The sequence below is a fragment of the Cyprinus carpio genome, chromosome A18, assembly GCF_018340385.1.
Source record: "Cyprinus carpio isolate SPL01 chromosome A18, ASM1834038v1, whole genome shotgun sequence".
In the NCBI taxonomy this organism is placed as follows: Eukaryota; Metazoa; Chordata; class Actinopteri; order Cypriniformes; family Cyprinidae; genus Cyprinus; species Cyprinus carpio.
In genome coordinates this window covers 28,802,902-28,830,064 of record NC_056589.1, presented here as the reverse complement: position 1 = coordinate 28,830,064, position 27,163 = coordinate 28,802,902, and the positions used below count along the sequence as shown (strand labels likewise).

The following is a 27,163-nucleotide window of genomic DNA, read 5'->3' as shown; positions in this document are numbered from 1 at the left end:
GCACAATGAAATGTTTGGGATGTGCCCTTCCCCCAGATTCAACAAACCTTCAGTGGCCTGCTGCATGTGCATGATTGTCCTGGTGTTTATGAAGCACGAGTTACCTGGGAAACACAAGACAGGTAGATCTTACAAACAGACTTGGACAAGAGTGTTTATTTAATACTAACAAGAAAACAGTTGCATAGAAAGTTGCTTAAAGTTTTTCAGCTGAGTTTTTAATTATTTTCTGTGGGCTGGTCTATGTGGTTAAATCTTTAATCTGGCCCGCTGGATGAAAGTGGACACACATAGACTCTCCAAAGGACTTTTTTTCAGGATTCTGCTCCCCCTTGCTGAGTTGCTCTCTATCATTGTTTCGCTCCGGCATTAACCACATTCCAGAGCGCCGCGGCGCAGCCCGTCTCCCTCCGCGCATTCCTCTCACACAAACGAGTCCCGCATGAATCGTTTGAAACACGCGTACTCGTCCGTCTCCGCGCGCAGCATCTCCTGCTGATTATTGCGGAATCATCGGGGGTGATTACAGGCGAGTTGGATTCGCTGGAAACGAGTTTGCAGGAACAATCACGGAAAATCAAAGCGAGAAAATTCCTCCGCGCAGCGCGCCATTGACTGTAAAGACCTTTCAACTTTACAAAAACTGAAATTGACAAACGTTCTCTTGTGTGGAAACTTTGTCACGACGAGTGTATCGCCACAAATCGACAGGCGGGGAGCATGCACCGCGACGGAATTACGACGAAGGACTAAGTAAGCACGAACAGGCAACGATGGTTCGCCTGAGGCGGCATTTTTCCGTGTAAAATGCAGTTTGTGTTGTAGTTGACCAGCGCGCCGCGCACTCCCCCGTTCAGCGTCCCTCAACTCGCCCGCGCGTCATGGATGAATATGAGGATCCGGGGCGCAGAGCGAGCAAACTGATGGAAAACCTCTCCATGTATGACGTGTATCAGGACGGGATATACGGGGAGACGAACCCCGACATGGAGAAAACTAAACGAATGAACGGCAGCTCCTCCACGCCCGGGAACAAAGTCTACGGCGCGGCACCCGTGCGCTCCGTCAACGGGAACCGAGCCTCAGTGCCTCTGGATTTCTGTTCTCCGCAAAGGGACGCGGGTTATCCCGATGCCGACGCGTACTGCACCAAATCTGAAGTTGCCTTGCCGTGTTACAGCGGCGCTTCGGAGCGTCTCAGGAGGTACACGCACGCAGAGGTGCAGGCGCACCGGTACAGCGCTGGATGCGCCTACGACGGGCTCATTCTGGGGAAACAGGTGCCCGTTCCGGGTGCGAGGAGCAACAGCTTATGCGTGGCCAACCCTGATGGCAGGTACCCGGCCACGAGCCCCCGGTCCAGTCTGGCTTCGTCCCACTCATCGCAAGACCAGAGCAAACACACCAGCCCGAGGTCGAGCATCAGTAGCCCGCGGTCCAGCCTGGTGTCACCCGGACAGGAGAAGTACTGCGAGGGGAACAGCGTGATCAGCCCCCGGTCGAGTTACGCCAGCACGGCTAGCGACACCAGCAAACACTCCAGCCCCAGAACCAGCCTCAACAGCTACGACTGCGGGAGCAAACCGAGCAGCAACCGAACCAGCGGCATCAGCATGGGCTACGACCAGCGGCACATCAGCCCCCGCTCGAGCACCACGAGCCCGCGCTCCAGCTACTCCGACTCGCGCTTCACGCCCGCGGGGAGCCACGAGCCGGAGAGCGGCGCGGTGCACGGCGTCCCCGTGACCAGCCCCCGGTCCAGCATCTGCTGCCAGGAAGCACGACCCGCCGTGGCGGCCAACTGCGTGGTCAGTCCCCGCTCGAGCATCTCCAGCCACAGCTCCAGGAGCTCTCGGAGCTCCCGGGGATCCATGAGCGCGTATCCCGAGCTCCAGGTCCCCATGATGGGACCCGGTTTGCCGGAGGACGCGCTGCTGCAGGACTTCCCTGAGCCAAACGGCCGCGTCCACCTCCAAACCTTTCCCGTGCTGGAGGAGCCGCAGCAGCAGAACTCAGAGGTCAGCATCGCGTTTAACTACGGGAAGATGGGCACCGGGGCGCAGCGCTTAAAGCTGCCGTACCAGGTCACTCCATCCCGGGACAGCGGCCCCAGTCAGGCGGAGCGGCGCCTGGAGGCCCTCACCCTGGAGCTGGAGAAAGAGCTCGAAATGCACATGAAAAAGGAATATTTTGGTGAGTAGAACCAGGGTCACTTTTTGATTCACTTCTAATTAGTTTGTCTGGAGACATCAGGTCATTCCCTAATTGGAGAGAGCTTTGTTCTTCGTCTTCTATGCTTTCATAAAAACATGATTTTGAATAAACTTTTCCAGAATTATTTGGTGGAAAAGTCTCATTCGCACCTTGACACGCTCAAACACCCCTGAGCCGATCCAGCACAGAGCAGTCTTTGTGTCGGACTCATTAAAGTATCATTAGGGTGTGGGAAAACAGGTGTAAATCATGTTTCGTCAATGAGTCAGTGTGCTTTTTAGACAAGAGGGTTTATACTTGAGCACTTTATATGTCTGCTTTAATCACGTTATGATTATTTATCTATGAGCTGGTTAGATGCATCATTCATCCAGACTTTTTCACCCAAAGGCATCATGCAAAAGACGCCAAATTCCCAAAACCCGGATCATCTCACAAGGCATGCTGCAACATAGACTAAAGACACTGTGTCATTTCATTCATCAGTGCAGTTTTAATTCTCAAAAGGAGACACGATGGCTCTGAATTGTTTTCTGTAATGATTAACTTTATCTTGGGTATTTCTCCCAATTAAAACAGACACAACTGAGTTAACAGTTGACGTCCAAAAAGTGTATAGAGCTATAAAATAAATCTGAATAGCAGCTCAGGGAAGAATTTGGTTTGTAGAAATCAATGTTATAAGTTTGTGTTTGTTTGTTTGGTTAGTTAGTGTGTTGTTTTGCACCCAACTCAGGGGATTTAAGTATGTAGGTTGGTGCACGGTGCCAAATGAATACAAACTTTGGCTCAACACCGCAGTAACTGGCTCTTTTTGCATTGTAACCAGCCGATTGCTGATTGGTTTTAATCACACCGGGCAGCTGCGGTAGACCAATCACAACAAAGGCTGCTGGCAACCCAACTGGCACTGCCCAAAAAGGACATTGTAGTCGCTGAGCAGACAAACAGGGTTCTTAGCGGACTTGTTTTTGGCCCGGACCTGGACGGAAAAAGGCAAGTCTTCAGAGAGTACATACTTTGTCTCCCAGTTTGAACGCCACTTCCTGCCAGTGTCCTTCCAAGGCCTGGACGTCAACAGAAATGTTCTTTAGAGGCATGTGAGCCTGTGGTTTTTTTCTTGGGGAAGTCCTGATTTGTGATTTGGCGGGACTAGTACTGGTTTGGTGGAAGACAAATGCAGATGAACTGCCTTCAAATCTCTTTAAACCTTAAAGGTATAGTAGTCCACCCAAAAATAAAAGTTCTGTCATCACATTTATTCACCCTCATGTTGTTCCAAACCTGTGTGAATTTCTTTTAGCTGCTGAACACAAAAGAAGATATTCTGAGGAATGTTGGTTATTTAACAGCTGACGGTAGCCATTGACTTCTATTGTATGGGGAAAAAAAATACATGGAAGTCAATGGCTACCGTCAACTGTTTAATTCTTCAAAATATCTTCTTTTGTGTTCAGCACACTAAAGAAACTCTTACGGGTCTGGAATAACTTGAGGGTGAGTAAATGACAGAATTTTCATTTCTAGGTGAACTATCCCTTTAAAATTCACATATTGATTAAAATGAACAGAATTTTGAGTAATCATTCATGTCTGGAGCACAAACACTGCTAGGGATTTGTTCAAATCATTAACCCTAGGTATGAGCGATAGTAATAATAATGCTTGCTTGGTGAACACCACTAATAAGTATGACTTTAACAACATGTTCGTCTTTTTAAGTAACACTAGCTTTAGGTCGGTTGTTGTGACTGTGTCGCATTGTCTCATCGTTTGTGTCTCCGTAGCAACTGGGCTGGAAACACATTTGCACAGGTTTATTTGCAGGAAGTCTAGAGATGGAGGCATGAGTGTGTTTTTGCCTCCGAGGAGCAGGTGATGTTTTTTTTTTACTGTACATCACGAACAACCCTCATTATTCATCATTACTCCGCGCGAGAGAGAACCAACCCCCTCACCTACACAAACAACAGCTCCCCTAAAATCAATCTCGCCGGGTATTCGTGATGTGTCTTTCTGGGCTCTTAAAGGGTTAGTTCAACTAAAAATGAAAAATCTGTCAGCGTTTTCTCACCGTCATGTCGTTCCAAACCTGTATCAGAATCTTCTTGCTGCTGTCAAGATCCTAAAAGGACAGAAATGCACTATAAAAGTAGTCTGTATTCACCCAAAAAGGGTCAGAATTATGTGATCTTGCTCTATGCTGCAACTCTTACATCTCATTTGCAATCATGTGACATGCAAGAACCAATGTAAGTTGGTATAATTGACATTAAACCTACAAAACGCCGCCATGCACCATATTTGTACATGCTCTGCGAGATTTGAGAGCTGCAGCAGAGGTGTGTTATCAGAAAACTTGTATAATAAAATGCATGTATGGACTACTTTTATAGTACTTTTTTGAGCTCAGGTGCCCATTGCATGCTTATCTGTATGAAAAACAGCTCTGCTGATCATTGCATTTTGTGTTTCATGGCCAAAAGCATCTTATTTATGGTTAATAATGATGGCAAAATGTATATTGTGGGTGACTTGTGTATGTGTGAGAACCAAGGGTTTTATTGTTGTTTTTATTTATGCTGCAAAGTTTTTATAGGCAGTAAATATTAAAAAACAAAGTGGTATTGATATACACTGCCGTTCATAAGTAGAAATCTTCTGAAAATAGAAATCTTTTATAACAATACACTCCCGTTAAAAAGTCTTTTTTGTGAAAGAAATTAATACTTTTATTCAGCAAGGATGTGTTTAATTGATAAAAAGGGTCGGTAAAGACTTATATTGTTAGAAGAGATTTCTATTTTGAATAAAATGTTGTTCTTTTTAACTTTTTATTAATGAATCATTCCTGGAAAAAGTATCACAGGTTCCAAAAAAATAGTAAGCAGCAAAAACTGTTTCTAACATTGATAACAAATCAGTATATTCGAATGATTTCTGAGGGATCATGTGACACTGAGGACAGGAGTAATGATGCTAAAAATTCAGCTTTGCTTCGCAGAAATAAATTATGTTTTAAGGCATATTAGAAATAGAAAACCATTATTTTAAATTGTAATAATATTTCACAATATTACAGTTTTTTTCTGTATTTTTGATCAAATAAATGAAGCCTTGATGAGCTTAAGAGACATACTGATCCCAAACTTTTGGGTGGCAGTGTAGGTCAAACTAAATGTGCAGTTACCAGACTACATTAAAATGCACTTTAAGTGTTCTGCCCTACAGAGTGAATTTGATTGGCCTCTGTTTTTTGAATTTAAATATTTTTTTTACACTTCAATAGTTTGCATTTTTTGCTACAAACTTGGTGTAAAATTGCTAACGATCACAAATAATGCACGACTGGTTGAATTTGAATTGGAGGTTTTCTCTCAGCGTTATTCGTCTGCTTTAGCACTGAATCAACCCACCTCTGACCTTCACGTATCCACACAGGCATTTAGGATTCAGGCTCTGGTTTAAAATAAACACAGAATGAGACTTTGCTCGCTGCCGTTTCCATTCAGAGAACTGTTTTTTGCTCAAAGTCTAGCTGTGCATCATTTTGATTTGGTGCAAAAGAAGTGCAGTAAATTTATCATTTGGTGTCTAAATGCTGAGTTGCATGACAGTGTTGAGTGCTTTTGGATTTTGCATAAATCTGTGCATGTTGTTGTTGTTATTCATGAAGAGGTGGCATTCTCTTTATTTAAAATGTGCAAAATTAAAGAAAGTTCTATTGCAAGCACAACAGACATGAAGCGGTCGACATGGTGTGAATGTAAAACAAATTCACTTGTTAAATATCTTTGCAGATGCATGGAATGTGAAGGCAAAGATGCATGAAACATGAAGGCAAATTACAAACTTTTCTTAAACACCCAGTTCAGAAATAATATAAGAAAAATACAAAATATTTCTCAGCCAAAATATAGCCAATTCAAATTCAAAATTCAATTATTATTATTATTTACCGGTAACTTCATTTATGTAGCACCTTTCAGTTCAGTTCAAAGTGCTTTACATAATCAGAAATGAGATCATCAAATATAAATTTCAGCATTACATCCAATAAAATAAACATACAAATGCATAAAACCAAGATAAAAGGATTTAGATACAACACATCTAATACAAAATACTCAAATGTATGAAAAACAAGCATGCAAAGTAAATAATCACAACATGTCTTAATATAAAATACTAAGAGTATAAATACAGCTTTCAGCCTATCAGCATCATGCAAACATGAAATATTAAACATGCTGTACAGTAGTAGTTCTTTACAGGTTTTTGCAATTCACTCTACTGCTATTCCATTGTTTTTTCGATGTAAATGTGCGCGTTTGACCATTGCACTCACGTCTTGCATCTGGTGCACAAAATGAATAATTGTTGCAAAACATTACATTCGAGTTAATCTGAAAAATCACCAGGCCAACAAACCCTAGTCCAAACACAACAACCGAAATATAAAAAAGCAGCATGATCTGTGGCCTTGTGTGAAACTAAGCCGTGCTCTCCATCTGTAACTGAGCTGTTCTCAGCCAGATGAGGAAGGAGTCTGTGTAGAGGAAGTGGTACTGGTGTGTACCAGGTGAGGGGAGTACGTCTGGAGGATGCGTCATGTTGACATCACATGTGCATCTCTCACTGCTCTTCACAATATTGCCTTGTTTTGAGTGACTTGAGTTGCTGGTGTTTTAAATCAAGCATCTCTGATCCTTTTCTTCATACATATGGTTAGTGATTGGGAACAAAACCCTAAGCATTCATCTTTGTGTATCTCATACTGTACCGTTTGAGCTCCAGTCTCGTTAAGGAGAGGTGTGCTGTTACTTTAATAAGTGAGCAGACTTTGTCATATTTCACCCGTAATATGAAAGAAAAGTAAATAAGAAATTTAAAATTAAGCCTGATTTAAGGCTTTTTACCATCGCATCCAGATGTTGTAAAACAGAAATCAAACTGATCCTGTCTGGGCACAAATTGTACTATTCAATTTAAATATTAATATTTTTTTTTATATATATTTTCGATTAACAGGGAATGCATGAACTGAAATGTGTAGATTGAATGCAGTCTAAGTTGGTTTGTATAAAAGCATCTGCTAAATGCATGGTAAATGTAAATAAATGTAAAAACCTACTAAAGCAAATTTCATTTTTTTTTTATAAAATGTTTAATCTTTTGATTTTAGGGTAGCTAAAACTAAAACCTTACAAAAAACATTTTCGTTACTTGAAAGCAACATTTCTTATTTTCTATTTTCATTTAGTTTAACTTGATGTACACAAACCAACCAAAACTAAAACCAAAATTAAATTAATTATATATATATATATATGTAAACAAATAAAAATGTCAAAAACACACAATTACATTTCTAAAATTTTACCTTAATTAAAATTAAAACAGAAAATATGAAAAAATAAAAATGAATTCAGAATATTAATAATAACTATAAAAGCCCTGATTTGCTCAGCTGAGGATGAAGTGAGTGAGTCGCACCGAATGACATCTTTGAGACAGAAACTAGAGCTGCTGTGTGATGAGGATTAACGTGTGTTCGGTGTGATCTGTGTGTTACAGTCAGCTGAACGTGTTAATTAGTCACCGCTGGATTAGCTGCTCACCTGAAAAAACTTGTTTTTCAGCTGCCAAGGTGAGCGAGTAAGTGTGGCATTAAAGAAATTTAGCAATTTCACAACAAAGAGCAATGCACTATAGAATGCAGTCCTTTATGTGACAGCTCAGTATATCACGTGTAGCTTTGCTGGAGGATTTGTCAGGTAATTATTAAAGCTTTTATCCAGCTATTGAAAAACCAAACACTGCTGTTCAACTCTATTGGTTCCATGGTGCTCATAAAGAAACGAGTGTGGTAAAGATGGACAGTGGTAGCTGAATGGAAAAACATCTTGTTTTGTTTTGTGTTATAAACCCAGAACACCTTTCTTTTACAGTGAAGCACAATAACAGCAAAATGTATCTAGCTTATTTGTTCAATTACAGTGAAGTGCAACAAGATCATCAAGAAGTATCATCTCGCTTTGCCAGAATTTATTTTTGTTTTTGTAATATTATTTTAATCAGAACATTATATTTTTTGTTAAGCATTAATTTTATTATTTTATATTTTAATTATATATCATATTTATATAATTAATAATTTTAATATTTTTAATTATATTATATTGTTTATATTTATATTGTTTGATAATTTTTTATGTTTATTTTATATTTAAATTATTTTTAATTTTATTTTTGTTTATTATTTTTATATTGATATTATTTATACTTTCATATTGTTTGTTTTATATTTATATTGTTTGATAATTATTATTACATTTTTTTAAAAAAAAAAATCAAAATATAAATATGGGTTATATTTTATATTTATTTTGTATATTTTTGTATTATTGTTATATGTGTATTTTATATTTAAATTATTTATAGTTTTATTTTTGTTTATTATTTTAATGTTATTTATACTTTCATAATGGTTTTATATGTTTTTTATAATATTTGTTTTATATTTATATTGTTTATTATTATTTATATTAGTTATATTTACATTTGTATTATTTTTACTTTTTTATTGTTTAATATTTATATTATAATATATTATTTTTATTTTTATTTTTTTTATATTAATTTTATATTTGTTTTCAGTTGTCCAGTGAAGTTCAGGAACATTCACTGTTAAAAAGACAAATTTTAAAAGTCCATTAAATGCATAATGTTTCCAAAGTCAACTAGTAATTAGTGTTAAATAATCACGATCTCAGTATTGACCAATATAATCGTGATTATGATTTTTGCCATATTTGAGCAGCCCTAAATTTGACCTCTCCAGTTCTTGCGGTGTCTAGCGGCTGATTCAGTGCATAGTTGTGGAGGTTTATACGCCACACTTCTCAGCCATAAGCGATGTAGATAAAGCAAGCCCCTGCCGGGACTTTTACAAACACGATTAGATCAGAAGTGCCGGATCATGGTACATGAAATTCCCTCTCTATGATGCTATAATTATCTTGATGAGTTAACCATTAAGTCACTGAGAGCTTATCTGATGAGTGTTTCTGTTCTAGAGCCTGTTATCACACACACAAAAGGGTTTTATGTTAATTGGGCTTTTAAGCGAGGTTTTCTTAAACTGTTAAGGGCTGAATGACATCCGTTTTGAGATTTGCAGACAGAATTTCCTGAAACACTAAATTCGGTATCAGAATAGTTGTTGATGGGAATAGAGATGTGTTTGTGATATGTTTGTGTGGTGTAAAATTAATTGGCTTTATTTAACGTTTGTTTTTTATTGATTTGGTGTGATTTCTTTTTTTTTTTAATCCTATCCATTTATGCATTCAAATATATGTTCATAATGCAGTTCATACAGTGAACAGCTTAAATACACCATGAGTGCAATGTTCATTTCTGTATTAAATATCAGATCTTTTAATGCCAAGGTAAGTAAAATGCCACGTGGTGGAGTAATTAAAAAACAAACAAACAAACCTGAGTTTGTTTAAAACATTTTTTTTACACATTCACATGTATTTAAGGTGTAAGGAAAATATGGTAGTACGTTTTGCTTGATGTCTATGTGTCTGTCCTCTTCCAGGTATCTGTGTAAAGTGTGGTAAAGGTGTGTATGGAGCGAGTCAAGCGTGTCAGGCAATGGGGAACCTGTATCATACGAACTGCTTCACCTGCTGCTCCTGCGGTGAGGATCCACACACTAATTAAATGCATAATGCATAATTATATACATTTGTGATACTGCTTAGAAATATGTTGCAATAACAAATGGACCTCTGCTGATGCGCTGTTGTGTTTTGCATGTCTAAAGCATGTTATTTTGTGTCTTTGCTATCAACAGAGGTGCATTTTGTCTTTTGGTTCAGCACGAATAATTTTCATGAACATATTTCCAAATAAAATTATGTATTTAATTCTAAAAGAAAAAAGTGTGCACTTAATGAGAATTGTGCATCTAACATGGGAGAACTGTGCATTTAATGAAACTTATGCATCTAAAATGAGAGAATTGTAAAATTAAAGAGAATTATGCATCTAAAATGGGACACTTGTGCACTTAATACGAATTATGTGTCTAAAATAGGGGAAATTGTGAGAGAATTTTGCATCTAAAATGGGCGATTCTAATCTAATTGTAATTAATTGCACAATTCAGCAATCTTTAGATGCACAGGAATTAGAAATATGCATCTTAAATAGGAGACTTGTGCATTTATTTAGAATTATGCATCTAAAATGAGAGAATTCTGTTCATTTAATGAGATGGAAGATTCTTATCTAATTTAATTATAATTCTGATTAAATGAGCAATTCTCCAATTTTAGATGCACAGGAATTAAAATTATGCATTTAAAATGGAAAAATTGTGCATTTAATGAGAATGATGCATCTAAAATGACAGAATTGTGCATTTAGTGAGATGAAAGATTCTAATCTAATTGCAGTATAATTCTAATTAAATGCACAATTCTTTCATTTAAGATGCACAAGAATTAGAATTATGCATTTAAAATGGGAAAATTGTACATTTAATGAGAATTATGCATCTGAAATGACAGAGTTGTTCTTTTTGTTTTATCAAAAAACATGTAAAATGAGAGAATTATGCATTTAATGAGAATGATGCATCTAAAAATGGGAGTTTTGTTGTGGTTTGTGATATCGTTTAATTCGCCGTATGGTAAAGATCATGTGCTGCATGTATGGACTCACTCCTGGAAATGGTGTCTTGTAGAATAGCACGTGTTTATTTGTGTTTTTAGCGTGTCACATTGGTCCTGATTAGTGTTTGTGTCCATGGGTGTGTGTGTGTGTGTGTGTGTGTGTGTGCCGCAGGGCAGCTCCGTCACCTGACGCGTCCTCGGTTCTTCTGTTTCCTCTGTAAGCGAGAGAGAGAGAAATCACAGCACAACTGCTGTTCAGTTTTCTCTCTTTCATTCTGTCTTCCCCTCCGCACAGATACTGTTTCCTCACGCTTTACAGCCAGTGCAGATGATTTACACGTAATGCTAGCCGTTCGCTGTACACGTATTGTTTGGCGAAAGAAAGCGGGCCAGTAAACCGGATGCGGTCTGGGAGGAACTGGAAGCCTCTTTTAAGGGCATAATGGGTTCTTGAAGTTCACAGGAGCCTTTTAGCGTGACGTTCGAGTGTGTTTGTGGATGTTTGGATTATCTGTGATGAATAAGCTGCTGTGGTTGATCTGAAGTACTTCAGCGGCCACTGTAATGTTTTAAGAGCGGAGGAGATGGAACATAAACCATGTGTTTCTTCAGAGGTTCCAGAAAAAGACCAGAAGTTTTCTTAAACGTATTTTTGTGAAATGAGTCGAGGTGGGCGGGGATAGTATGACCAAATTCAAGTTCAACCCAAACATGTTTTGCACATTACATGACCATGTGCTTATGACTATTTTTGACTTGATTTTGTGACTTAATTTCAATTTCAAAATTACAATTTAAATTAAAAATTACAAATATTTTAAAATGTTACATTTTTAAAAAATAATTTAGTTAAATGTTTATTTATTTTTAAATAAAATACATTTATTTAGTTAACATGATGAACCATAAGATCAGATGATTCTTAACTAATAAATAGTAAGTCTGTCAGTTTAAACTTGTTTTTGCCACGGAATAAAAAAAAAAAAAAACAAGAAAAGTAATATCAACTTTCTATCTCACAATTTAGACATTGTTTCATGCAGTTCTATCGTTCATTCTGTAATTAAATCTATCTATCTATCTATCTATCTGTCTGTCTCTCTCTCTTTCTCTCTCTTTCTCTCTATCTTTTTATTTGTTAGTTCTATCATTATTTCTATCGCTTGTTCTATCATTAGTTCTGTCTTTCGTTATATATTTCATTTTATAACTATCATTTGTTTGATTTTTTTATTGTGTGTTTCATCTGTCATAGTTCTTCTATCGTTAATTTTATTTTTCATTCTGTAAATCTGTTTTTTTTCATGTCTGTCATCCTGTCTATCATTCTATCTTTCTGTCACTCCCTCATTAAATCTGTTGTTATTCTATCTATTGTTAGTCCCATCGTCTGTCAATACATTCTACTCTGTTGTTATCTGCTGTTCTGTCTATCCATCGCTCTCTCTATCATTAGTTCTATCGTTTGTTCTATCTGTCGTTTTATCTGAACGTCTGTCTATCTGAATATCTATCTATCTATGAGAGACTCTTCTGGCTGTGTTTGTGTCTGTCTCCATGTATAATTGAGCTTTGCTGTCACGTCCAGAGCTACACCCGCCCCGTCCTCATCAAAGAGAGAGGAATGCACTCATGTATTCCTCCATCTCTCTCTCTCTCTCTCTCTCTGTGTGAGTGTGTGTGTGTGTCACGTCTCGCTGTACCAGCACTGTATCAGTCATGACATGGACAAACACACTTCTGCTCTCTTAAACACATACTCATAGCATCACAAACACTGTGTGACAATTATAAAAGTGAGTGTGTGTGCGCCCTGAGCATCCCGCAGGCCTCGACCGAGTGTGTGAGCAGCATTCATGTCCCTCCACACACACACACACACACAGAGAGAATCAATATGATGTTTCATTCACTCTCCTTTCTTCTCTTTCCCTCAGGTGAGATGTTTCTATTTGCACAGACTTCAGTCTTCAAGAAGACAATATTTCATATTGTTTTTAGCTTTCATTAAGAGAGAAAATTATTTATATTCATTTGAACTGATTCGTCTCTTTACTTTTCACTGTTTTCATTGTCCACTGCAGTCAGTACAGTTGTTTATCTTGCCTGTAAAGCAGGGAGGGGGCAGAAGAGCATGTGTGTGACCAGCAGGCCTGCACATGCTCTGAACCACAGACTAAAATTCCCCTCTTTACAGTAACACACACACACACTGAATACAGTCTGGATGTGAATTCCCGAACATGTACATACACCATTTGAGTGACTCATCACCTCCAGCATCCCATCATGCACTGGGGTAAACCCACCTGCAGATGATAAAGAAACGCTTGTTCTCTCGCTGTGGAGTGTGTGTGTGTGTGTGTGTGTGTGTGTGTGTGTGTGTGTGTTTTCTCACAGCGTCAGGAAAGGAGCGAAAAAGACATAGTCTTTGTTCTCACTGCACAAGAAAATTTCATTTGTTTTTCAGATCGGACCATTAGGTCTATAATTAGTCCTGTTGTTGTTTCAGCTATTCGTTCATTCAGTCAGTCGTTCATTCTATCCATCTGTTTATGTCTTTTTTATCTGTCTGTCTTTCTGTCGCAGTCGTTCTATCTATTCGTTTTTTCTGTCTACCTTTCGATTTTTCGTTTCTTCTGTCAACCTTTTGTCTAAATATAAATGTAATGAATTATTTAGTTCATTCGTTTCTTCTATCTACTTTTCATTTGTTCATTTCATGTTTACCTTTCTTTCATTTGTTTCTTGTCTATCTTTCGTTCTTTGGTTTCTTCTGTGAACCTTTTGTTCGTTCATTTCTTCTGTCTACCTTTCGTTTGTTTCTTCTGTCTACCTTTCATTTGTTTCTTGTCTACCTTTCGTTTGTTCGTTTCTTCTGTCTACCTTTTGTTTGTTCAATTCTTCTGTCTACCTTTTGTTCATTAGTTTCTTCTGTCTACCTTTTGTTTGTTCGTTTCTTCTGTCTACCTTTTGTTCATTAGTTTCTTCTGTCTACCTTTTGTTTGTTCGTTTCTTCTGTCTACCTTTTGTTTGTTACAATTCTTCTGTCTACCTTTCATTTGTTTGTTTCTTCTGTCTACCTTTCATTTGTTTGTTTCTTCTGTCTACCTTTCATTTGATCGTTTCTTCTGTCTACCTTTTGTTCGTTTCTTCTGTCTACCTTTTGTTTGTTTCTTCTGTCTACCTTTTGTTTGTTTCTTCTGTCTACCTTTTGTTTGTTTATTTCATCTGTCTACCTTTCATTTGTTTTGTTTCTTCTGTCTACCTTTCATTTGTTTGTTTCTTCTGTCTACCTTTTGTTTGTTTCTTCTCTCTACCTTTTGTTCGTTTCTTCTGTCTACCTTTTGTTCGTTTCTTCTGTCTACCTTTTGTTTGTTTCTTCTGTCTACCTTTTGTTCGTTTCTTCTGTCTACCTTTTGTTCGTTTCTTCTGTCTACCCTTTTGTTTGTTTCTTCTGTCTACCTTTTGTTTGTTAATTTCTTCTGTCTACCTTTTGTTTAATTTATTCTGTCTACCTTTCGTTTGTTTTTTCTGTCTACCTTTCGTTTGTTTTTTCTGTCTACCTTTTGTTCATTCTTTTCTTCTGTCTACCTTTTGTTCGTTTCTTCTGTCTACCTTTTGTTCGTTTCTTCTGTCTACCTTTTTGTTTGTTTCTTCTGTCTACCTTTTGTTTGTTTCTTTCTCTCTACCTTTTGTTCGTTTTCTTCTGTCTACCTTTTGTTCGTTTCTTCTGTCTACCTTTTGTTTGTTTTCTTCTGTTCTACCTTTCGTTTGTTTCTTCTGTCTACCTTTTGTTTGTTTATTTCATCTGTCTACCTTTCATTTGTTTGTTTCTTCTGTCTACCTTTCATTTGTTTGTTTCTTCTGTCTACCTTTCATTTGTTTGTTTCTTCTTCTGTCTACCTTTCATTTGTTTGTTTCTTCTGTCTACCTTTTTTGTTTGTTTCTTCTCTCTACCTTTTGTTTCGTTTCTTCTGTCTACCTTTTGTTCGTTTCTTCTGTCTACCTTTTGTTAGTTTCTTCTCTCTACCTTTTGTTCGTTCATTTCTTCTGTCTACCTTTCGTTTGTTTCTTCTGTCTACCTTTTGTTTGTTAATTTCTTCTGTCTACCTTTTGTTTAATTTATTCTGTCTACCTTTTGTTTGTTTCTTCTGTCTACCTTTATTTGTTAATTTCTTCTGTCTACCTTTTCGTTTGTTTGTTCTGTCTACCTTTTGTTCATTCTTTTCTTCTGTCTACCTTTTGTTCGTTTCTTCTGTCTACCTTTTGTTCGTTTCTTCTGTCTACCTTTTGTTTGTTTCTTCTGTCTACCTTTTGTTTGTTTCTTCTCTCTACCTTTTGTTCGTTTCTTCTGTCTACCTTTTGTTGTTTCTTTCTGTCTACCTTTTGTTTGTTTCTTCTGTCTACCTTTTGTTTGTTGTTTCTGTCTACCTTTCGTTTGTTTTTTCTGTCTACCTTTCGTTTGTTTTTTCTGTCTACCTTTCGTTTCTTAGTTTCTTCTGTCTACCTTTCGTTCATTCTTTTCTTCTGTCTACTTTTCCGCCATATCTATATATCAGTCTGTCTGTTATTCTATCAATCGTTCTATTATTCTTCTGTTCTTCCTATTGTTCTATCTTTCCATCTCTTGTTTTGTTTTAAATCATGTGTGTTTCTTTATTCATTATTGTGTTGAGCATGTGGTATTTTCTCTGTTCAAATGTTCTCAGTGCAGCACTCAATGTTTCTCTCGGCTGTTGTGTTTGCCGTCTCTGGATCTTTGATTACGCTCGAGACAGATTTCCCAGCAGTCCCCAGCAGCTGTGTGCTGTGTTCTAATGTCACAGTGTCATATCGCTTTAGATGTGGTGTGTGAACAGGCATTCAGCCATATTACAATGAAAAAAATCATATCAGCCTCTGAACGCTTTGACAAAATGAGATTTCTGCTTTTTCTACTGGGAGATCACAGTCATTTCGTGTTTGGAGGTGTATATATATATATTATATATTTTTACTTTCATGTTTTTGTTGGAGTTATTTTTGTACTTCAGCTTAAACTTATTTTAAATTTTTTTCTCAAGTTTAAGTGGTTCATCTGCATGTTTCCATTCCAACTAGCACTCAAAATTAGTGTGACCTCAAATGTTAAGACAGTAGAAGTGACATCATCTATACCTCATAGCCTCGTTTTTACTTGCGTCACATATGGCAACGACCCTGAGTGAGTTCAGTAGAGGACTGAAGCTCCGCAGCCACTGTGACTGTCATGGGAAACATGCATTCAAGTGTAAAAATTAAATCAAAGATGCATTTAACACAGCAGACCGTGGAAATAAAACTGCCCACACACTCTTCTGAGAATAGCTGAGCAGAAGAGATGCATGTGAGTGAAAAATGAAAAAAAGAAATTGCGTTTAATGGACCCTTTTCACATTTCCGGGCTTCTCAGAAACAGCAGTCATTACAGTTGGGTAAACTTCTATGGCTGTGAACAGAAACTACTACAAATGGAATTTTTGCATTTCCATTAGCGCTAATAGCAAAAGAAAAAAATCTGTGATTGGTTTTTATTTCTTTCCCAAAGAGGAAAAAATATCAAGACACTGATTACATCGGTCAAAATATGCCGTCAGTCCCTCAGCCATTTAACCAGTTTAATGCAAGAAAATAAAACAGAAAATATAGTGTTTTAAATTAGAGATGAAACGGTATGAAGATTTCGTATCGTGATTATAGTGAGCAAAATTATCACAGTATTGTTAAAATGTGCTGGAAATGTTATAAAAAGTACTGACACATAAATCGTTTCGCCAAGTTTTATATTCAAAATCAACAAACAACAAATAAAATTCTGTAAACACTTAAACAATGACATTAAAAATTATATATGGATTTTACAGTTTATCTAATAACATACTGTAAATGTTCAAATAAAGCTTTGAAGAAGTTTCATAAAATGGTAAACCTCACATTTCAGCCTTTAAATAAAGAAAAAGGTTAAGTCAAACTGACAACTGATTAATAAATGATTATATTTATTTATCTGCTCCATAAATAATTCTAGATACCTCATCCGAATTGTTGTGTAGAATCCACATAAGCTTGTTTTTCATCAACTGGTCAACATTTACAGCAGGGCATGCAATTTTATTTTAAATGTATGAAAGCCAGTTTCTGCCACTGAATAAAAATTAAAAAAGGTGATTGTGACTTTTTATCTCACAATTTAAAAAAAGATATAAACTCGCAATTGTATGTCATCGTGGAAGTAAGCTGTTTTCTGTGAATGTGCGAGACTTCATTAGCCGCTGTAGGGAAATAACCAGAAGAATATCAAAGTGCAGTAAACTGTCTGTGCTAGAAACCACTGTGTTTGTAATTAATACAATACATTAACATAATAAAGTAAGAAACACTAGTTTGCAGTTTCAAGCAGCATGAGGAGCAATATAAGGTGGATATAAACTCGCAGTTCTGAGAAAAGAAGTCAGACTTGAATTGAATTGCAGGATATACTGTAAACTCACATTTGTTAGAAATAAAGTCAGAATTGTAAGAAAAAAGTATAAGAATTGTATTTTTTATGCAGTTGCAATAACTGGCTTATGTATGAACATATGTCAGATTTTTAATAAATTAACTTTTTTTAAATGTATTTCCATTCACTATTGAAATAATTGAAGTGATTGAACATTTCAGTTCAGTGATAAATTTAACAGCACTTACTATGCAGAGATTTGCTGCAAGTTGCTGCTACACATTTCACATTTACCACAAAAGAAACATCATCTTTAAAGTTTGCTGCATATGAGCAGTTTTTTCAGTGTAAATGTAGTTGACGGTGGTTGCTGTCTTTGACAAAGGCTGGAGGAATCTCGCCCCCCCCCCTTTCTTTTCTCCTCTCTCTCTCTCTCTCTGTGTGTGTGTGTGTTTTCGGGTGGTGGAGGGGGGCACTGGGACCAGCCGGTGACCTCAGGCCCAAAGAATGTCCCCGTTTACTCAGACCTCTCTCTGTCTCTCTCTCTGTGTTTTTGTGTTGGGAATCTGGCCCTCCCCAGACATTTGTCAGCTCTAGAAATCTCAGTGATCTCAGCGTCGTTTGTTGTGTTTACTCACGTCAACAAACATCCTCCTCTTACATTGCCATCTTAAATCTTTATCATTTGCACCTCTTTATTGCAATTACTGAGGACATTTCAAGTGGTTCTTGATCGTGCAAAACTGCAGGTGTGTTGCTTGGGTCTTTTAGATGTAAACAAAAATGTAAAAGCAGTCTTAAGTCTCTGGGGTATATTTGTAGCAATAGCCAAGAATACATTGTATGGGTCAAAATTATCGATTTGTCTTTTATGTCAAAAATCATTAGGATATTAAGTAAAGATCATGTTCCATGAAGATATTTTGTAAATTGTCTACTGTAAATATATCAAAACTTAATTTTTGTTTAGTAATATGCATTGCTAAGAATCCATTTGGACAACTTTAAAGGCGATTTTCTCAATATTTAGATTTTTTTGCACCCTCAGATTCCAGATTTTCAAATAGTTGTATCTCGTTATCTCCTAACAAACCATACATCAATGAAAAGCACATTTATTCAGCTTTCAGATGATGTATAAATCTCAATTTAGAAAAATTGACCCTTATGACTGGTTTTGTGGTCCAGGGTCACATATGTTCTTCTGGTCTCTATATGGCTCATGTTCCTCCTTTGGGATTTTTCACCTGTTTTATCCTCCAGCGGGTGAAAACCATGCATCTGCATCACGTATTGAAAGTCTTTCCTCATGTCTGCGTGTGATTCGCGCTTTATCACTCTGAATTAAGTCGAGTGTTAGTTCCTCTGTCGGCCCGCTGGCTGTTTGAATGTGGCATGTGCATAAATTTCGGGATGGTGAAAAGAAGCAAGATGTCTGCCTTGAGCGCTGTAAATTAAGGGACGGGGAAAAGGGTCAGACTGATTTATGTGTGAGAGAGAGAAAGATGAGCGTTTGGTGGTTTTTGCATGTGTTTGAATGCAATGCAGAAGTCCTAGTCTTCTGTATCAGCCATTTAGACAGAAACACACCATCTGAGCAACATGGTAAAAGTTTGCATTTGTTTTTAGGCTGGTATAAACCTGTACACCCTGATTCTAGGAAACGTTGGCCGTTTCATTTTTCCTGAACTTTTAGGACAAATTCTTCTTTTTAAATTTTCTGGATTCTGTTTTTTTTCCCCTTTTAATATTTCTGGAAAGTTTTAATGTTTTATCTTCAGTTTTAATGTTTGAATTAAATTTTAATCTTAAAAAAGCATGTCTAATTAATTGAAATCATGAAACTTACAATTTATTAAGAGTTTAACAAAACTTAAAAAATTTTCTTTAGGGCCCTGGAATGAAATGCATTATATTTTTTTTCTCAAATTCTGTTTTATTTTTGGACCAAATTCTGTATTTTCTGTTTTATTTTTTCTGCATTCCATTATAATGGTTTAATTAAATTGTAAAAATCCATCAAAAAGTATTACTAAATTGAAATCATAAAAACAGCGTAATTATTTTTTGTCCTTGCAATAATAAAGGGACCTTTGAAATGTTTTTTTTCCCCCTGTGTTATGTTTTTTTAATGTTTCTGTTTTAAAGGCATAAAACATTAATTTATCTTTTAATCAAATGAAAATTAATCAAACATTTTTAGCATTTAACATTTTTAGCAAACAAATTGCTGCACAACAGAGGTTTGCTGTTTAAAGTAAAACATGGATGAAAAAATGTGATTATTCTTTAAAAATATTTTAATAATGTATTATTATTATTATTATTATTAAGGTGTACAGTACTTATATATTTCTGTCACAATGTCTTCAAGTTAACCCGAACATTTATTTTGGCAGGTTGTCGTGAAGACCTCTGTGTGTTTATGATATGATGATTGTTTTTCTCAAATTAAATGGTAAAATGCTCATAAAAGTGACTCTCAGAGCAGCTCTGGAAATTAAGTTCATGTCGCCATATAATTAGATGACAGATGCTAAAAACACTGAGTGTAGTAAACAAAACCAGGCATCTGTGCCATTCATTCTGCAGAACAGAAAGAGAACCGGTCAGATTTGAGCTTTTGAAGCGTTTTTGTGTGCGTTACACATCCGTCGGTCAGGTGTCTGAGGCTGATGCTTTGTGTTGTGGGACTGAACACAGCTGTTCACTTAACACTCAGCAGAGATGAAACATATTTCATCCTTTCAGTCATTTGATGTTGCCAATTAAAAACAATTGCTTGTTTGTTGTTTGCAAACACAGCATGAAGACACATGGAGTTTCTTCTGCAACATTTCTTGCAGCATATAAGATGAAACTTACGACGTGGTAGCATAATTTGATTTTTTTTCCCCTCTCAGGACGGAGGCTACGAGGAAAGGCTTTCTATAATGTTAATGGAAAAGTTTACTGTGAGGAAGACTTCCTGGTGAGTATCAGAGTTAAATTCAAACTTATGATGCATTTACACGATGCCAGAGTTTCTGAGTAGTAAAATAAGTTATTTAACGCTCTTTTCTGCTCACCAAGGCTGCATTTATTTGATCAAAAATGCAGTAAAATAGTGAAATATTATTACAATTTGAAACAGCTATTTTCTATGTGAACATATTGTAAACTGTAATTTATTTCTGTGATGCACAGCTGTATTTTCAGCATCATTACTCCAGTCTTCAGTGTCACATGATCTTCAGAAATCATTCTAATATGCTGATATGCTGCTCAAGAAACATTTCTGATTATTATCAATGTTGAAAACAGTCGTGCTGCTTCATATTTTTATGGAAACAGAGATACATTTTATTTTTCAGGATTCTTTGAACGTTCAAAAGAACTGCATTTATTTATTATTTACTCTCACTTAATGCACCCTTGTTGAATAAAATTATTATTTTCTATAAATAAATCGTACTGATCCCAAATCTTTGAACAGTAGTATTTAGAAGAGCTTGATATGTCACTGTAAAATGTTGTTTCTTGATGTGCTTTGTTCTTAAATATCTTGCAAGCACATGCAGAGATAATTTATTGTAGTGATTAAACATTTTTTCCTGTAATGGACAACAAAGCCACATTTTATTTTGCCTAATTTTCGGCATAAGTGTTGCTATAGAAACTATTAATTTTTGAGCCTGAGCATATGAGCGGCTTAGGATCTCATAATTACAGTAATTCCAACACAGTGTGAAGCATTAGTCCATTAAAACCCTTCTAATGAAAGCGATGTGCCTCTGTATGGAAGGCTGAGAGAGTTGTCCCTGTCATGGGTTGATCTGCTATTATAGACTCGTTCTGTAGATCCTGTCCTCACTTGACGTTTGAAGTCCTGCTGTGAGTTAGAGTTACACCAGCTGTAGGATCTCAACAAAGTAGCTGTAATGCTTCATTTAATTTAACGTTTCCTAAGAGGGAGGTGGAGACTGGGGTTGTATCGATTAGTGCTCATTAGTGGATAGAGGGGTGTCTAATTCTCTTGGGAGAACAGATGCTTTAGCTCCGCCCACCTCCCCAATTCACTCCAGTGTGATCACACACACACACACACACACACACACACACACACACAACTTCCTGTGTGAAATCTGCTTCTATCAAATATTATTGTCATTTTAATATTATTGCCACTAGACTTTCAAGTAACAGTCTCGATAGTAGAGACAAAGGAAATATTGGCCAGGTCGAGGACAATTAACTGGTATTTTATTTTATTTTATTTTATTTTATTTTATTTTATTTTATTTTATTTTATTTTATTTTATATTTCAATATATATAACTGGACATTATTTGGCATTTCAGAGTTTTATTTTTTATTGTATTTTATTTATTGTTATATTATTAAAATATTTGTTTAATATATTCATTTTATATATAGTATTATTTAAATATTTTTATTCACTAATATTATTTTTAGATATTTTAATTTTTCCTGAATTATACACACACACACACACATATATGTTATGTATTTGCTATATAAAATGTATTTTTATTTACTATTATTTGATTATAATTTTTTACTTTTTCAAATTTCTTAATTTATAAAAAATATCATATATAATTTTTATTTACTGTTAATATTACTTGATACCATTTTACTTTATACAGATATATATATATATATATATAATTTTATTATTAATTATTTATATTTATTATAATATTAATTACAATGTTATTTAAATATTATTTGTTTTTGTTTTTGTCATTTTTAGATAATATATAATATTTAAAATTAGATTTATTTTAGCTATTGGCCAACTAGCATAGATATCAGCACTGGTATCATCCGCTGAAAAAACAACAGCATATTGGTCAGCCACTTAATGACCCCGAGCAGCACTTCTGTAGACGTGACTGACTGAGGAACACGCCGCCGGGGGTCCGGCAGATGGTCTGTCTGACGGGACGGGTGGGGGTTTCCTGGTATTGATCGGTCCCTCCCAACCCCACCTGCTGGCCCTCGCTCCACAATGAGCACACGCTCACACAAACAAACACCAGCACCAGCGCGCACCGCTGAAAACAGTGTTCGGAGGGCCGTGATGTCATCAGTTCTGAATGGAAACACGTTCCACGGTCGGGCGGAAAGTTCCACGTCGTTAAAATGTGGCCTTTGGTCCTACAATAGAATCCGAGGATCTTGTGTGGCCTTGGCCTCTCATTTCCATAGAGTGCATGTTTGAGAACATCCTTACTCTGATGGCTGTGCTCCAAACCCTTGTCACCTTGGTAACCAGGTCAAAACCCTTTTCCGGGACAGATGGCTCGCCCCAGGGCCGTTTCTGTACTTAAGATCCCTGCAACCTATCCACTATCAAAGCCCTCTGAAGTCTTTATTCGAGACTGTAGATGTTTTAAATCTCAGGAAAGTCTCCTCATACTGAAGGAGAAGAACGAGAAGTTGTTCAAGTTGATGATCTTCTCAGGAATCATGCTGATAATCATGTAGGATTTTCGGCTGATGTTGTAAGTGTTTAATCAGATGTACCTCTCTGTCTACACAGAGCTAAAAACCCCTGAGAGACTCTACTGAAGCTCTCAAACAGCTCGGCACAGAGAGAGCGCGCCGGCGCCCCCTTGAGACTCATTCAATAGGTTGATGCTGCTTCATTTCTGGTGCAAGTTTTTGGAATTGCATCATCTTTGCATTTGGGTAGTAGAGAGGAAACATGAAGCAGTGTGATATCATGTTATATTATATTGTATAATTATTTTACATCATATAATATTATTTAGTTTGTTAGTTAATTTATTACAGAAGAGGATTAGGGCAAAGCAATAATACAAAAATATAACCATCTTGAGATTAAAGTCATTGTAATGCGCTAAAATTCCAAATAAAATGTTAAGAATAAACTCAATAAATTACGAGAATAAAGTCGTGTTTAGGTATGTAGCGTTTGCCTTTGGGCCGTTGACATGAAACATGAAGCAGTGTGACATGCTGTAATTTATCAAATCAAATATTATATAATAATTTATATTGTATTATATTATGTAGTTCTTAAATATTATTCATTTTATTTATTTATTTCGCCTAAAGCACCGTAATTGTGCAGAAAAGTGTATCTGTGATTCCTCAGTAAATTGCATTTGGAAGAAATCAATACTTTTATTCATTAAAGATGCATTAAATTGACCAAAATCAGAAATGTTTCTCGAGCGGCAAATCAGCATGTTAGAATGATTTCTGAAGATCATGTGACACTGAAGACTGGAGTAATGATGCTGAAAATACAGCTGCGCATCACAGAAATAAATTACATTTTACAATATATTCACATAGAAAATTGATATTTTAAATTGTAAAAATATTAAACTTTTTTTTACTGTATGCTTTGACCAAATAAATGCAGACTTGTTGAGCATAAGAAATAATAATAAAAAACAAAAAAACGAAATATCGTACCGACCCTAAACTTTTGAACAGTAGTCAAAAGTTTGTAAAGAAACAGCAGCTCATGATCTGATCTGTGGTGGTGTTTCTTCCGTAGTTTTCCGGGTTCCAGCAGACGGCAGAGAAATGCTTTGTGTGCGGTCACCTCATCATGGAGATGGTAAGAGACACTTGATGCTTTTGCTCTGTAACTACTGCTCTCATTTTTCAGAGGAGGAAGGATCTCTTGTGAATTCAGACGGAAGACGCTTGTGATTTATTTTAATCATTTTAAATAAATATGCAACCATCAAAGCTGCATCATCTCTGCAATCTGTGTCTATTATTAGTTATATGATATTATTGTGCCTCATTAGCGTGTGTCTGTTTCCGCTTTTTTGTTTGTAATAAATCCCTCAACCTCTTTCCAATCAGTATCATCCAGGCTGTTTCCGCTGTGTGGTTTGTAAGGAGGGTCTGGATGGTGTTCCTTTCACCGTGGATGTGGAGAACAACATCTACTGCGTGAAAGACTACCACACGTGAGTGGCTTCCTCGCATTCGCACCATTTTGTTACATATTTTGCATGCATAACCTGTTTAGTGCTGGTTTGGATGTGGACCAGCATAACCAAGTTGTTTATGTTTTATTTATATAGGGTTTTTGCTCCTAAATGTGCCTCGTGTAACCAGCCCATCCTCCCAGCGCAGGTACGAGCTTTTAAATGCATTAGACTGAGTTGGATTGGTGTAATGCTGGAGGAACGTCCCGACAGAGGTTAACAAGCTGTGTTTATGTTTGTAGGGTTCAGAGGAGACCATACGGGTGGTGTCCATGGACAAAGATTATCATGTGGCATGCTATCACTGTGAGGTAATTCAGTGCTTATTGCTCTGAACTAATGACTGAAGGTTGCAGGTTCAATCCCTGTCCCGTTGTGAAGCCACTTAACCAGTTTTAAGTCCACATAACAATGTCCTAGATGATGGTTCACTGTGATTCACTCGCGTCTGGTACATGGCACCTAACTAGGGGTCATGTTTGCGCTGCAGGATAATGCACTGGAGTTATGTAAGATGTTTTTTGTGTGTGTGTGTTAGGCCATGGCTCAGGCATGAATGTGCATTAATATTGTGAATCATTGACTGATGACATTCCAGAGTGGGTCATTCAACTAAACTTTGAGACTTAAACACATGTACTAAATTATATTTCCCAAAGAGAAAACCTCTAATTAAAGAGGGAATCTCTAGTACTCTAAATTCTCAAAAGTGATTTTAGGCCCACGTATTATTATAATTTTTTTTTATTATACTTTATTTTTATATATTGTTTTATATTTAAGTAATTTTCTGAATAATCCTCAAAAATGTGAAAAAGCAATATATTATAATTAAGTTAGAAATATATTATTTATTTAATACATAATAATAATAATAATATATTTCAGAGATGTAGATTTTACTATATTTATTTTTTATGTATTTTTTATACTAATTAAAATTGTATTATTTTTATTTTTATAAAAAATTAATATTATTTATATAACAATTTATCAGTTTTTATGTCGTTAATCTTGTTTGGTTTTTTTTACAAGAAAATATGCCAGTTTGAACCAAAAACTCATATATGAAATGTATAATTTTATAATTTTTTTTATTTTTATAATAATTTATATTGCATATGTATAATCAGTTTATTCATTTTATATCTTTTCTTTTTTACAAGAAATTCTCTATTTGTGAATTCGCTATTTGAATAAAAATGAATACATTTAAGATTTTTTTATTTATATAAAAATGTATATTACATATTTATAATCAGTTGATTAGTTTTGTATCATTTCTTTATTAATTTTATTATTATTATTATTAATTATATATTCCTTCCTATTCAAAATTTTAACAAAACTTTGCACAAAATTGTCATGTGACAGGTTTGAGATTAGGTCAATGATTTGAAGTCCTTGTCAAAACACTGATTCACATTCAACCTCAGCTTCCGTATATGTTTTTCGTGTTTATTTATTTACTAACCAAACGGCAGTTCTGGATTTCTTCCTCTGGCTGTGGCTTTCCCCAGTTGGCTTGCAGAAGGAAAGTCTGTCCATAAAGCAAGCTTTGTGCATTAAATTATTTACAGTGTGGTTGCAGCCACAAGAGTGATGATTCATTGTATTCTGATGCTGAAAAAAGGGCCTGACTTCATTTCTATCAAACACATGTGTTTTGCAGGATTGCGGTCTGCAGCTGAATGATGAAGAGGGGCATCGCTGTTACCCGCTGGATGGGCACCTGCTGTGCCACCGGTGCCACCTGCACCGGTTAAAAACCCCTCTACCGAGCCACGCGCCCCCGAGTTACCCACTCCACGTCACTGAACTGTGAACACACTGAATCACGCTGAACACGAATAACGAGCGAGAGCAATTAAAGACAAACAGTAAACAGGGGTTCGGTCGTGACTGTTCAACCACCTATTTCCACTTGTTTGGGGTTTATTTGACCAACCGGGGAGGCTTTTATTACTTTGATCCCTCATCGCGGTATCGAGGGGTTCGGGCTCTGTTCGGGGTCTTCAGCACTGCCGCAGGGGAGCGGAGGGCGACCTGTGCCTGCTTTTCCTCCAGCACTGAACACACAGACTGAGATACGACTTCCTGTGCCTTCATCAGAAATCCTGCGTCGATCAGGCCGTCACTGTCTTCGAGACGCACCATTTCTGTCATGTGCCAAGCTGCCGGGGGTCTTTAAACGGACAGTTCACCGGAAATTATAATGATCATTTACTCACCTTCATGTCATTCTAAACCCATATGAGCTTGTCATCCGTGGAAGAAATTTAGTCAAAAGGCATTACAGAAAAAAAAACTGTTGTGAGATTTTGGGCTATTTTGCTTCCATAACAAGTCTTTTTTTCAGACTAGTGGAAAGATATCCTCTAAAATACACTTTTAAATATTTATTTTATTACACTTTAGCTATTTGCAGCTCTAACTTTCAATTCCAATACATTTTCTCCACTTCAGTAGTATTTACACCAAACTTTAGAGTTTTATTCTTATATGTATTATGGTTTGTTCATATATATATATATATATATATATATATATATATATATATATATATATATATATCCCTTCTTTTCTGACGGTATTTTCTAATTTATTGAAATAAAAAAAAAATCCAAAGAGCCCTCTGTATAAATATCCTAGCAAAATCAAACAAGAATTTTGAACCGATGTTCATATTTCTGTTCTGAAAATGTATGGAAATTAGTGCATGAAAAAAAGTCTTGTTTTCACTCATGTACAAACATCTTATACATTTACTTGAGAAACAAATTTACTTAGTCTTGTTTGTTTTTTTAAAAAAA

The 27,163-nt window shown here is 36.3% G+C and overlaps 1 protein-coding gene across 1 annotated transcript; it reads left to right on the top strand.

Annotated features, from left to right (window-relative positions):
* The first annotated feature begins 386 nt into the window (after positions 1-386).
* wtip (WT1 interacting protein) lies at positions 387-26,845 on the top strand. The gene is made up of 8 exons (XM_042775741.1): positions 387-2,193; positions 9,824-9,925; positions 20,271-20,338; positions 23,906-23,972; positions 24,203-24,329; positions 24,447-24,498; positions 24,593-24,661; positions 26,023-26,845. Exons 1-8 carry the CDS (start codon positions 882-884, stop codon positions 26,173-26,175), a joined length of 1,950 nt encoding a protein of 649 aa, XP_042631675.1. The 5' UTR covers positions 387-881; the 3' UTR covers positions 26,176-26,845.
* The last annotated feature ends 318 nt before the right edge of the window (positions 26,846-27,163 follow it).

Coding starts and splice junctions, on each gene's coding strand:
- wtip (XM_042775741.1), top strand. CDS start 882: ATGGATGAATATGAGGATCCGGGGCGCAGAGCGAGCAAACTGATGGAA. Junction 24,330..24,446: donor TGCGTGAAAGACTACCACAC/GTGAGTGGCTTC, acceptor TTATTTATATAG/GGTTTTTGCTCCTAAATGTG. Junction 24,662..26,022: donor TGGCATGCTATCACTGTGAG/GTAATTCAGTGC, acceptor TGTGTTTTGCAG/GATTGCGGTCTGCAGCTGAA.